The sequence below is a fragment of the Notothenia rossii genome (genome assembly GCF_949606895.1).
Source record: "Notothenia rossii genome assembly, chromosome: 12".
Classification (NCBI taxonomy): domain Eukaryota; kingdom Metazoa; phylum Chordata; class Actinopteri; order Perciformes; family Nototheniidae; genus Notothenia; species Notothenia rossii.
This window is the reverse complement of record NC_136911.1, coordinates 7,351,239-7,363,209: the sequence shown is the minus strand read 5'-3', so window position 1 is coordinate 7,363,209 and position 11,971 is coordinate 7,351,239. Positions and strand designations below refer to the sequence as shown.

Sequence of the window (11,971 nt, the reverse complement as noted above, 5' to 3'; positions counted from 1 at the left end):
CCAAGCCAGATGGCTGTCTTTTCTTGCATGAGATTAGAAGATGTTTCTGATTCACGGTGTCGCTTTCGGGTAAATTAATATTTCAGGCTAAACTATTTCTGTTTTTGCAGAGCACTGAAGTTCTGCGTGTGTGTGTGTGTGTGTGTGTGTGTGTGTGTGTGTGTGTGTGTGTGTGCTTTTAAAACAAACCTCTCTGCTTTAGAGGAAGGACCGATGTTGCTGACAGATTGCAGGTACAGCGTAGGCAGGCGGTCGCTGCATCATGAGCCTGTTTAGTGATTCCCCGAAAGCCGCTGATGTTAATTGACTGCTCGGGAAGCGAAAGAAGCCGTAATGAGTGATTATTAAGTCGGCAAGAGACAGAAAACAAACAAAAAAAACAAGCAGCCGCTGTAATTGCATTCATGATAAAGAGACATTGATTAACAAAAAAGAACAATGATCTAAAAATGAGTAGCATAATGTCGAGCCTGTGATTGTGCCTCGCATAAGTTCATTAGTCCAGCACAGGAGACCCAGCTCAGGCTTATACTCTCCATGAAGGGAGGAAATGAAAATAAACACGGTAATTATCATTTCCCATCCATAAATTAGCATCTGCTGGTTAAATAGAGAGGATTTCAACAGTCGGTGGCACATGACCAGCTGGCTACAGTATCAGGTGTCGGTGTTGGCAGGATTAGCCCCACTGTGATTTGGTGTCACTCGTGGATCTCCCTAAGCAAACCCCGAAGTGATCGCCCCTCGCTCTGAGCAATCGACGGAAGCTTGCCTGCAGCCCAGTGCAGTGCATTAACCTCATGGCACTGATGAATGCACATATGCTAATGTGTTGTTCCACATACTGAATGCTGATGGACTGACCTTTGGCAGTGTTGTTGTCGGTGGTGGTGATGATGGTTTGTATCTCTGAACCAGGGGAAAATGGGAGTGGAGGACGTGTGTCTGTCAGATTACGTGCATGTGTGCGTGTAGTATGTTTGTGTGTGTCGTCAGTCCTGTGGCTGTTATTCATCACGTCCCACATCAAGATAATGATCAAATTGTCTCTACCTGTCATTGAAGCTTTCACATCTGTCTCTCTCTTTTTTATATCCTTCTATCTCTCCCCTTTCTCCTCCTTTCCCACCCTGATTCTATCTCCCTTCCCCAAACTGCGCCTTCCCTCCCTATTTCTTTATGTACACATTTCATCCTCACACACACTCTTTATACGGTTCTTCTCCTTCCTTTCTCCGCTTCTTCCCCTGATTTATCATTCCGCTTCATCCCTGACTCTGTTTACCCCTTCTCCTCAGATGGAACATCCTGGGCCTGCAGGGGGCGCTGCTGAGCCACTTTGTGGAGCCGGTGTACCTGCACAGCGTGACCGTCGGCAGCCTGCGGCACACTGGCCATCTGGGCCGTGTTCTGAACCAGCGGCAGGAGCGCTTTGGCCCCCTGCCCGCCACGCACAGACGCAACCAGCCCCTGCTCAGCGGTACGACACTCACACACAGACAGTCTGTCTTAAGTATAATTTTAAAAACATTTAGGTAAACAATAACTTTAGGAAGTCTGTACACCAGTAACCTCTAACTATAGCTGGTGCTTGGTCTCTATTAGGAGGGGTCTGGGAATCATCAAGATGGTTAAGGTGCCAATTTGGGTATTGAAAATATTGAAAACAGTGCAAAATTATTAAACTAATTACCTCCTGCCAACTTCTTCCAACTTCCTTCCATGAATTTAAGTGATGCTTAAAAAAATGAAGCACTTGTTGTTTTTGTTGGAAACTCTAAAATGGGATGTGATTGGAGTAATTACAAATGTGCTGTGTTGAACCACAAAAAACTGTTTTACTGAAATGTTTTTTTTTGCCAAATGGAGGCAGCAGAAGCAAGCTGTGAAAACACCATTGATACATTTCCACTTTTTAAACACATCAACATGTTAAGATCCATTTGAGGAATGTTAGTTCAGCTTTCCCTGTATTTAGCACATTTTCAAACTTAAACAGGAAGTCACTGCTTGGATAACTGACTTGCTCGATTATTTTCTTGGCTTCAGAGTGGTCTATTAAAAAAATATTCCACTTCCCTTTAATATTCACATGCTAAATGACAGAATGTGCTTTCTATTCACATCCTGCCTTTACATTTCTGTAGTATTCAGATGGGGCCATCCCATATAGAGACCCTGGGCCATAGGAGTACAGTGTCTATTTTCAGAGCTTCCTTTTAATAAATAATCCAGCTCCACATTAAATAAATACACACACACACACACACACACACACACACACACACACACACACACACACACACACACACACACACACACACACACACACACACACACACACACACACACACACACACACACACACACACACACACACACACACACACACACACACACACACACACACACACACACACACACACACACACACACACACACACACACACACTCTCTTAACAAACAGATGTACTCCAGGTTTTCAACACTTACATTGTGCCAGACAAGCAACAGCTATGAAGCTGTCTGGCGCGTCTGCCTCCGGGGCTCCACGGAGACCTGAGGCTTTCCGTTTGTTGTGAAGATGAATGCTGGAAGAGGATCTGAATGACATCCAACTTGTAGAGACTGCGTCAGCCATCACTTCAGATCTAGGCCAGTCAGAGAGGCTGAGCGGCAGAGACACGCAGCGATGTAGGGCACATGGTGTTGCTAGGGATCATTGATGAGAACAAAGTCAGTGACAATCCCAAACTGGGAAACATGTATATATTTATCATCATTGCATCAACCCTAAAATGCACACATTGAATACATCTGATACATTCTTCCTTACTTTGATCAGGTTTAAAGTATAGTTCTTGAAGGGCACAGGAGCTCTTTGCGTCGCAGGGCTCTGCTCCGGGTAATTGGGTGCCTTGAGGATGAATATTTTGTGAGGCCTATCCTCATCAAGATTGATAATTGTACCGGATTGTCCTCTGGTGTTGAAAGTCATTTCTCATGATTTGTTCAATGGCGTTTTGAATGGCGTCATTTGAGTCGTCCAATTTGGAGTTTTTGGTTTCAGATATTACAAGCTGCTGTTACTTTTTGGATAATTGTAGTCAAGTGCCATCTATTTCTTCATCAATCACACTTACTTACACTTACTTGAATAAACCTCAAAGTAATTACATAGTTGGTTAAATGACTATACAGGGCTTTTTTCCAAGAATATTCTTTTTCTTTATTTCAGTGTTGAGGATACTTGGTGTTACCGTATGATATGCCCTCACAATGTGTTCTGTGTGTCCACCCATCGCAAAGCGTCAGAGCTTTGCACCTGCAGTACCTCAAGTAGCTGCAGTCAATTGAAGGGTAGAAGGGTGAAGGAAGGGGGAGGAAGATGGACAAACAGCGGAGATGGCCCTACACCAAATCAATGTAATCACAGCCCTTATCAGACAGCCATTCACTCTGATGGGGGGTCGGACAGAGAGAGAGACAGGCGGAGGGGAAGAGAAGGAGACAGAAAGGCAGGAGGGGAATAAAGCGAAAAGAGGGCTTTGCTTGCATTCAGATGGCTGTGTGCGTACCCCCCCCTCCATCCTCCATTCCTTTCATTGGTTCTGATGAGCTCCGCAGCTATTGTGTGTCCAGGGTTATTTAAAAGAAACGCCCTTAGAGGAAATTCCCGGGGATCGCAGGGACCGCTCTTATCACGCTACACCTGAACCCCCGAGGGCCAAACACATTGATGGACTGTCCTTCACTCTCGTCCTGCTGTTCACTTCCACCGCAGAACAGAAACTATGGCAGGGCTTTGTCATTTTGGGCAAAGGACAACGGTAGATAAAAGGAACATTGATAACGGTTGTTCAATGACAGTTTCCTAGATACATTATAACCCCTTATACTTGACCCTGTACACAAGCTAGATTCTTGAGATTGTATTTGTTTGTTTTTTATGTTAAACTGTTTGAAGCAGTTGGCGATTACGTGCTGCTGAAGGTGAATAGAAAACCCTCTTACCTAATGTTTCAGGGATTCGAACCAGTAACTTTTCATTTACATCTGTTCCTGTCTCAGCAAGCTCAATATGTTGCTTCACCTTAGATAGACCTTTTGGCATACCTGTTGCTTCACTAGTCCGCCGCTGCTGCTCCAACGCCTCAGGAACATTTTAAAAACCATCCGCTACTACAGGATGGATGTAATGTGCACATTTAAACACAGGCTATTCTTTGTTGTGGCTGCACACAAGCCTCAAATATTAGTAAATGTGTACTGTACAGTTAGGAGTCCCATAACCAAAGGCTGTAAATCCACTTCTTTCATGTCTGCCAAACACTTCCCAGAAGAGAAATTGATCAAGTCTTCAATGAGGGAAAAATCAAATTGGCTATTCCAGAAACAGAAGAGTCAAGTCCCTTTGAAGGGGTGAAATGAGCCATGAATGGAGCGAGAGAAAGGGAAAAGGCAGGATGGATAGGAAGGTCTTTTGTTCAAAGAGGTGCGTCTCCACAAGAGAGAAGAGATGGGTAATAAGAGACTTGGAGGATTGTTACTGTGGCAGGCAATTCATTCCAGCTCCAAGGAGCTACAGAAAAGAAGAGCTGAAATCGGTGAATGGAAGAGTGAAGACGGGAAAATGAGTGTGGCAAGCAGGGAGATGATCTGCAGGCATGTATCGTGGTATTGAACATCAGGTATTGTACTATAACAAGCTGTCTGTCAGACGCTGAGATCAGAGGCAACTGTTGTTCACCCGTCGCACAGAATCTGTCTGCTCATTTTCTGTGAAGGTACTTTAACATCGCATGCTATCATGAAGAACTGGGTCGGAAGTCAAGGTGAAATCCTCCACAGAAATTCATTTTTGAAAACAGTTTTACAGATTTAGAGTGGATTTAGTGTTCAAGCAGCACTTGGCGATCAGACTCTGTTTGTCTATGCTTCATGTTACTGTCTCTGGCAGTGTTAGGCCTTCATATATTGCACTCATCATTTCCTCCGTTGTATTATTGCCACAACACAATGTGGTTTAGCACACTGTAGGAGACCGTTGGGGTTAGTGTTTATGCAAGGTGAGCTAACGGCTGCTAGCTGCTAGCTGCTAGCTGCTAACTCAATAATTGGCAAAAGAGTCCAACACTTTACTTCCTAAAGGGTCGAAATACGTCTTTGATTTGCAGTGAGATTAATAGTTAATTAGAATTATGCTTACAGAGAAACTTTGTACAACCTTGTACAGCTTACTTGACAGTCAATCATCTCCCCTCTTCCTCTGTCACTTTCTATTTCCTCGACTGATCGCTTCGAGTGCTTTGCTAGCGAGGCTTATTATTTCACAAAGAAAAGGAGAATAGGGTAGAAAAGAAAGAGAAAAAGTCCAGTTTAGGGGAGATCTTTTTACCTGAAAATGAAATGTATGGCATAAAAACACATTTAACTCATACAAAGGTTTCTTATACGCTCACCCCCCTCTCTGAGGATATATCACAGCTTCAGATAAACAGCCATGCAGATTCAGACCCAGGTTGACTCTGCAAAACTTAGTCTGCCATTAGCCTGAGGGAGTGAGCGAAGGGTAAAAGAAGGTTAAACAGAACAAAAGTGGAAAATCACCTTATTTTACTCACAAGCGCGTTGGTATTGAGATTGAGTCCACCTAAGTTAATTGTCTCTCACCTGTGTTGTGTTCCTGTAGGGCTGAGCAGTGCTGAGTCCCAGCAGCCGGGGAAGGCCTCCTGTGTGAGTGTCAACTGGACGCTGGGCGATGCTCAGCTGGAGGCGGTCAACACATCCACAGGGCGGAGGCGGGACGCAGGGACACCCTCACGTCTCTGCAAGCACACCCTGTTCACCCGCTGGAACAGACTCTACCGCAAGGTGAGGGCAAAGGTCAGGGGCTCAGCTACATCTATGAGGGGACGGTTAATAAGGTAGAAAGAAGGTGTGCTTCAATCTACCTCCACATCCATTTTAAATATGAGCATTAAGAAATCTCAATAGAATTGCAAAAAGTTTGAGAAACAAAAAAGTGAATATCGCAAAGAAGTTTTGAAATATGGCTGGAGTGGAAAAGTTGGTGGGACAATAAAAACAAATTGCAATGGAAACAGAAATAGTGCATTACATCATACCATCATGTTAGACGTAAAGTAATAAATAACCCAACCCACTGCTTTTCCGAGTCGATGGAAACAACGTTTTTCTTTCCACATTTCTTTTTAAATCTGTTCATGTGCATTTCATTTTGATACAAACCTATCTAGAGAGCTTAAAGGGTCATTACAAGAGTTGCTCCCCTTTTCCCAACTACAAGGGAGTCAACAACAAATAAACAAATGACATGGGAATTTACATTTGTAACTATTCCCTTTATAGGCTTTTCATTTGGATGTTTGCGTTATAGTATAAAAGCACAGGTACAACATTGATGATAGCTCTGTTCTGTTTCAGCAACAGACACAATACAAACCAACCCTCTGGAACACAGCCATCATTACAATTATGAATTATACTGTTTTGCTTGTTATGACACAAGGAAATATCTGTCCTATTCATTTAAATGTTAATTAAAAACCACCTTCCACCGTGTATCTTTTACTTGTCGGGAGAATATTTTGTACAATTTAATTAATCTGAGCCAAAACAAATGTGACATTTTCAAATGAATACAATTCAGTTTCACCTCTCTGCTCTACTGACACTGCCTGCTGCTGCTGCTGCTGCTGTGCTGGAAAGAGACTCAGTTGTGTCAAACACAATGCAATCCTCCGCCATCAGGAATCAGTAATGCAGAGACATTAACAGGAGAGATGGACGCCGAGAGCCACTCAGTTAAAAAGCACAGACACGTGTATCACATTCCCAGAGTGCCGTGGCTGCAGGTGAGCGCTCTGCGGAGGATATATGGAATTTCCGTAGATACATTTGTCGGCCCGGCAACATCTGCTCTCTATGCGGCTTATCAAAAACTGGCAGCTCGGATCTTTCCCGTCAGCACACGGCCTCGCTGCACTTTCATTTCCATTCTGAAACTTTATGTAACAGACAGTGCCTGCGTCGCCAAATGGCGGCCGTTAAAGCATAATGACTATGAAACCATAATTATTTGGAGAAGTACTCGAGGAGGCCCCCGCCCTAAGTGCTCCCTGCGCGCCGTATATAAGGGGCCACGCAAGAGCAGTCGCACTAATCTCCAAAAGAAACTTCTGCTCTCTCCCTCTCTCTCTCCAGACTTGTCTCTCCGCCGATCTTCATTGTTTCCCCTCGCGACAATAGGAATGCACAAAAAGCACAGAGAATGTTCAATTGCTTGTGAAATTTAAATGGGGAGATTACACAGCTGTTGAAGCCCCCCCACCTCCACCACCACCCCAACCCCACCCAAATGCATTTGTGCCGGCTCATTCGTTTTGTTTTGCTCGCTCTTCTTCTTCTCTCCCCTCTTCACGGAACCTTTAGCCTCCCTGCCCCGGCTGTATCCCCCTCTCTTTGTTATCCCTTCCTATCTGCATGTCTGTGTCGCTTTTATTGGAATCCTAATTTCTCTTTCTCTCTGTTTTCCCTCTCTTATCTTGCTCGCCCGTCGTCTGCAGTCGGGGATTCGCGTGTCCGGCTCGGTGGAAAACCAGCTCATGTACTGCGAGGCCAAGATGGCGGCGCGTCCTTACCAGACAGTGAAGCAGCAGTGGTTCAGATCTCTGCAGGAAACGGGCCTCGGCACCTGGGTGAAGAAACCGCCCGAGCAGGAACAGTTCCTGCTGTCGGTCTGAGGAAGTGTGTGTGTGTGTGTGTGTGTGTGTGTGTGTGTGTGTGTGTGTGTGTGTGTGTGTGTGTGTGTGTGTGTGTGTGTGTGTGTGTGTGTGTGTGTGTGTGTGTGTGTGTGTGTGTGTGTGTGTGTGTGTGTGTGTGTGTGTGTGTGTGTGTGTGTGTGTGTGTGTGTGTGTGTGTGTGTGTGTGTGTGTGTGTGTGTGTGTGTGTGTGTGTGTGTGTGTGTGTGTGTGTGTGTGGTTAACCTTTATTTTTTTAGTGTGAGACTCTTTACCAACATCCTGCTTCACACATTCATACCTGGAAGTTTACCGGAGCAACCTTTGGCTCAAGGCTATCACCACCCTGTCTCTGTGCGTGGGTGGGTGTGTGTGTGTGTCATTCTCAATGTGTCACCCATCCGCCCCTACAGAAACAACAGGAAGGTCAACCTGACGGGCTGAAAAGCGAACGGTCATGGAAAGATGGAGCCTTTCTTTGACTTGCCACTCTTTCAAAACGCACACATTTAAGCAAACACACACCTAAACATCCCCCTCTTCAGCCGGCATGGAAGGGTGGGGTAACCTTGAGCCGAATGAAAGGCAGCCGCTATCTTGTCATCAGCTATTTCCGGGCCCCTAGGCTCCCGCTGAGGAGCAGAGCCACGGGGGAGAGAGACAGAAAGAGACAGAGAAAGAGGGAAAAGAGAGAGAGAGAAAGCGGTCCACGTCCAATTACCGTCCCTGTCAGGGTGACGGGTGATAGGAGAAGAGAGACAGAGAGAAAAAGAGGACACACCCTTGCTTCATCCTGCCTCACCTTCCCTCTCTCATTTCTATCTTTGTCCTCCTTCTCTAACTCACCCTTTGACACCTGGCTTCCTCCTCCTTTTGTCTCCCCTTAGCCCTGTTTCCCTTTTCTTCGACCTATTTCCCTCACCTCTTCTTTATCAGCCTCTCTTCACTGCTTACCCCCCCGCTCCCCCCCTCCCCCTCCGTGCCTGAGGTTTACACGACAGGTTAATACACTGCTTTTTTCCTGCATCCTCACCCCATTGGGTAGGTAGAAGGAGAAAAATGTAGGTACATAATTGCGACCATTACAGCTTTTTTCTCCTTCTTTTATCCAAATGTTATTTCTCTCTCTCTCTCTCTCTCTCTCTCTCTCTCTCTCTCTCTCTCTCTCTCTCTCTCTCTCTCTCTCTCTCTCTCTCTCGTCACCTACCTCAGTTTCCAGCCTGTTGGGGCCGGTTTCCGTACCCTTTGAATCGAACAAAAACGACTTTTGGTCGTGTCTCATTAGGGAAGCCTTCTTGACCTGATCGACTTGTGCTTTCACTTTGTGGTCAGGACCGCCCTGAGCAGATAATAGTTGAAGCGGCAAAAAGTTTTGTAAGCACAGAACCCCCCCCCCCCCCCCCCTCTCACTGTCAGCAAAGTGGTCGACTTGAGTTTTTGTTTTGTTTTTTGTAAACTTCAACACACTTAAATACAAATGATGTGTTGATAAAAATGACCCAGGTGAATATGGACATCCCTGGTCAATGTACATTTGCACCTTTGCTGTTTTTATGTTTAAGCATATTTCATGATGTAACCAACACTGTGTGTAAATGTTACCAGCAAAGTGTTGATATTCATTGTGATCATGACTTGTTGTTGTCATTGCGGTATTCTCTTCAAGGATTTTAGATGAATCATCTAAAGTGGCCACCAGCAGTAAAACCTGAGTAGTGACAGTGACATCTAGTGGTGCTTTCCTGGTGTTGTTTCCCTGTCCCAAAGTGTTCACTATCTGGCTGACTAAACTGTAGAATGAGCCCTTCAGTGGAGGTCAGAGTGTGAGGAACAGGCAGGCAGACTAGCACAAGAGAAAACTGGACCCATATTTGACCTAAATCTGGCTTCCTATTCAATCAGCCATTTTTTTTTTTTACGAATTTCATTTATTTTCCATGATGGTCTGGATGCCATTCAAAAAACAAAAACCTTCCTTCCATATGGTGAGTGGTCAACATCAGCCTTCCCTCCATAACTTCAGAAACAACATGAGGAACAACATTCATGATTTCTCTACACCATGTTTCATAATGGCAGTAAAAGCCATGGAAATAGATTTATTTTGAGAAATAATCAATAAAAGGCATGTCTGAATGGCAATATTGTATCTAAGAATGTACATATGTATAAAGAAATGTATAAAAGATGTTGACAAAGATGTGAAAGAGATCCTGAAATGTCTAATTATCATGTAAATTCAAGTATATGAAGAATTGCTGCTAAGGTCTGTAAATTGCACTTCAGTAATGATTAAAAAATTGAATGTTTGTACTGTATATGTGATTAAAACCACACAATCTTGTAATTTTACCTTGTCTGGATAGTTTTTTTTGATCATCTAGATTTTAATAATCTAATTACGAGTACAAAAAAAAGAATATATAATTAGCACTGAAATTAGGCTATTTCTACTTTGTCAGCTTCAGGATCACCTGTCTAGCCAGCGCTGGCCCCCAGGAGCTTCCAGACAAATATTAAAGAGGCCCTTCCCCGCCCCGCCCCCCCTCAAGAGAAATCCATGGGGAAATGGTTATCTCTATTTGGCACGGTGGCAGGTGTCACACAGACCAGCCACCAAATTAGCCTGGAGGAAGAATGAAGCGAGGAAGAGGGGGAGAGGAGAGGAGGAGGGGGGCGAGGTGTGCCTCCTCAGCAGCATCCACCCTTCCCCCTCAGGCCATGGACTCGACTGTGTGCTCTACAATAAACATCATAATTGACAATTTGCTCCAGTGGCTGGTCACGGCCAGCCAGCTGTAATCTAATGGGAGCGGACAGAGAGAGAGCTCCACAGAATATTCTCCCCCAGTGTCATGCTGTCTCTCAATGAAATCTGAAAGGCATAGCACAGACTGTAATTGAGACACTATTTCAACATGTATGCTCAGCCAACAGTATGTACACAGGGATGATCGTGTCTTTTGGAATAGCATCTTTTATACTCTAAGACATTTACAAAGTTATCTAAAAAAGCTCCATAGGTAGAAAGAAATCAGATTTGCTATAGTAGGCCTGATACATTGACGATGTGGTCGTAATTTACTTAAATGTATCTATAAGTATAATCCTTCTACTTTATTTATAGGCTAGACTTTAATTTCACTGAATTCTTTGACTACATGTCTCGCTCCATATTCATATTTTACATTACAACGGGTCATTCTAAAACGTTCTGGCTTCTTTTACAGTTCTATTCAATTGTCATTTGACTACTAAACCTCTGACATGGAGATAAATGTCAAACCAGCTTTAGCCCCCCCACATGGGGTCAGCAGAAACTGGTGGTAAAAACAACATTGACATAAAGTCACCTTTTAAGTTGATTGGGCTAACCTGCTAGCGCAGTTAGCCGTTAAGGAACAACATTATCATTCATTTAGATCTAGTTTGTCCATTTGATGAATCTAAGTCCAATATGTCCTGTCTTTCAGTGATGATGATGATGATGATGATGATGCTTTACTAAATTCCTGTTTGTAAACTCTACAGTGGGTTTTAAGAGCTTTTAATCTGAAGCCAGCTTGCTGCAGCTGAGAGGACTGAAACACTTGAGCTGAGCCTGACAGACACAATGAGCCCAGAATCTGTAAAAGCCAAGGAGAGCTGCACATTCAAGGTAATAATTGTCTTTGCTGCTCACTACCAGTACTTTGCCATTGGGCCATTTTTCTTGAAGAACCAGTACTTGTTATATCTTAAGTACACGGAAGTGTTAATGCATGAACATTCATTCAAGTAATGTTTTCAATACAGTACTTTTACTTTAGAGTATAATATATCATTTCAACTTTTAACCAAGTAAAAGTGGAAAAGGGTCAGAATAAGCTACTTCTTCCATCAATGCAAAACCTCCTGGAAGTGTTCAAAACATTTAGTTTAAAATTTACCTGATACCTCCTTTAATATGTTGTTTTTCTGATCATTTTTGACATTTCTTGTTTCTTTGCATATTTTCATCATACTATGTAATTTTTTCCAAAATGCTTGACATGTCATGCTATGTCATATTTACAATATTTGTAACATACCATAAAATGTCCAGCTTTTTTTTTATTTAACATAAAATATTATATAGTGTTTTTCCATATTTTGTAATAGCTTTACTATGAAAATGTCGACATACTATACTCTGGAGTTCTTTCCGCTATACTATGAAGAAACAACAT

General features: G+C 43.5%; 1 protein-coding gene and 1 long non-coding RNA gene across 8 annotated transcripts in view; one reads left to right on the top strand and one right to left on the bottom strand.

Annotated features, from left to right (window-relative positions):
- adarb2 (adenosine deaminase RNA specific B2 (inactive)) overlaps window positions 1-7,766 on the top strand; it is a gene marked incomplete at its 3' end in the record, with an annotated part of 182,377 nt that extends 174,611 nt beyond the window's left edge. For both annotated transcript variants that reach the window (XM_079661113.1, XM_079661112.1), the window contains 3 exons: window positions 1,299-1,480; window positions 5,693-5,874; window positions 7,590-7,766. In XM_079661113.1, coding sequence (XP_079517239.1) covers window positions 1,299-1,480; window positions 5,693-5,874; window positions 7,590-7,766 — 541 coding nt within the window. The remainder of the gene's footprint in view (window positions 1-1,298; window positions 1,481-5,692; window positions 5,875-7,589) is intronic.
- The window catches only part of LOC307026037, an 8,694-nt gene extending 895 nt beyond the window's left edge, over window positions 1-7,799 (bottom strand). Inside the window, exons 1-6 of one of the 6 annotated variants that reach the window (XR_013804319.1) lie at window positions 7,665-7,799; window positions 5,674-5,864; window positions 5,463-5,553; window positions 5,228-5,321; window positions 2,494-2,712; window positions 190-1,488 (exon numbers count right to left, since the gene is read on the bottom strand). This is a non-coding gene — a long non-coding RNA (uncharacterized lncRNA). Of the gene's footprint in view, window positions 1-189; window positions 1,489-2,493; window positions 2,713-5,227; window positions 5,322-5,462; window positions 5,554-5,673; window positions 5,906-6,679; window positions 7,584-7,664 lie in introns of those variants that run through there. The other 5 variants (XR_013804320.1, XR_013804321.1, XR_013804322.1 and 2 more) reach the window with 5 other exon arrangements.
- Between the last annotated feature and the right edge of the window lie 4,172 nt (window positions 7,800-11,971).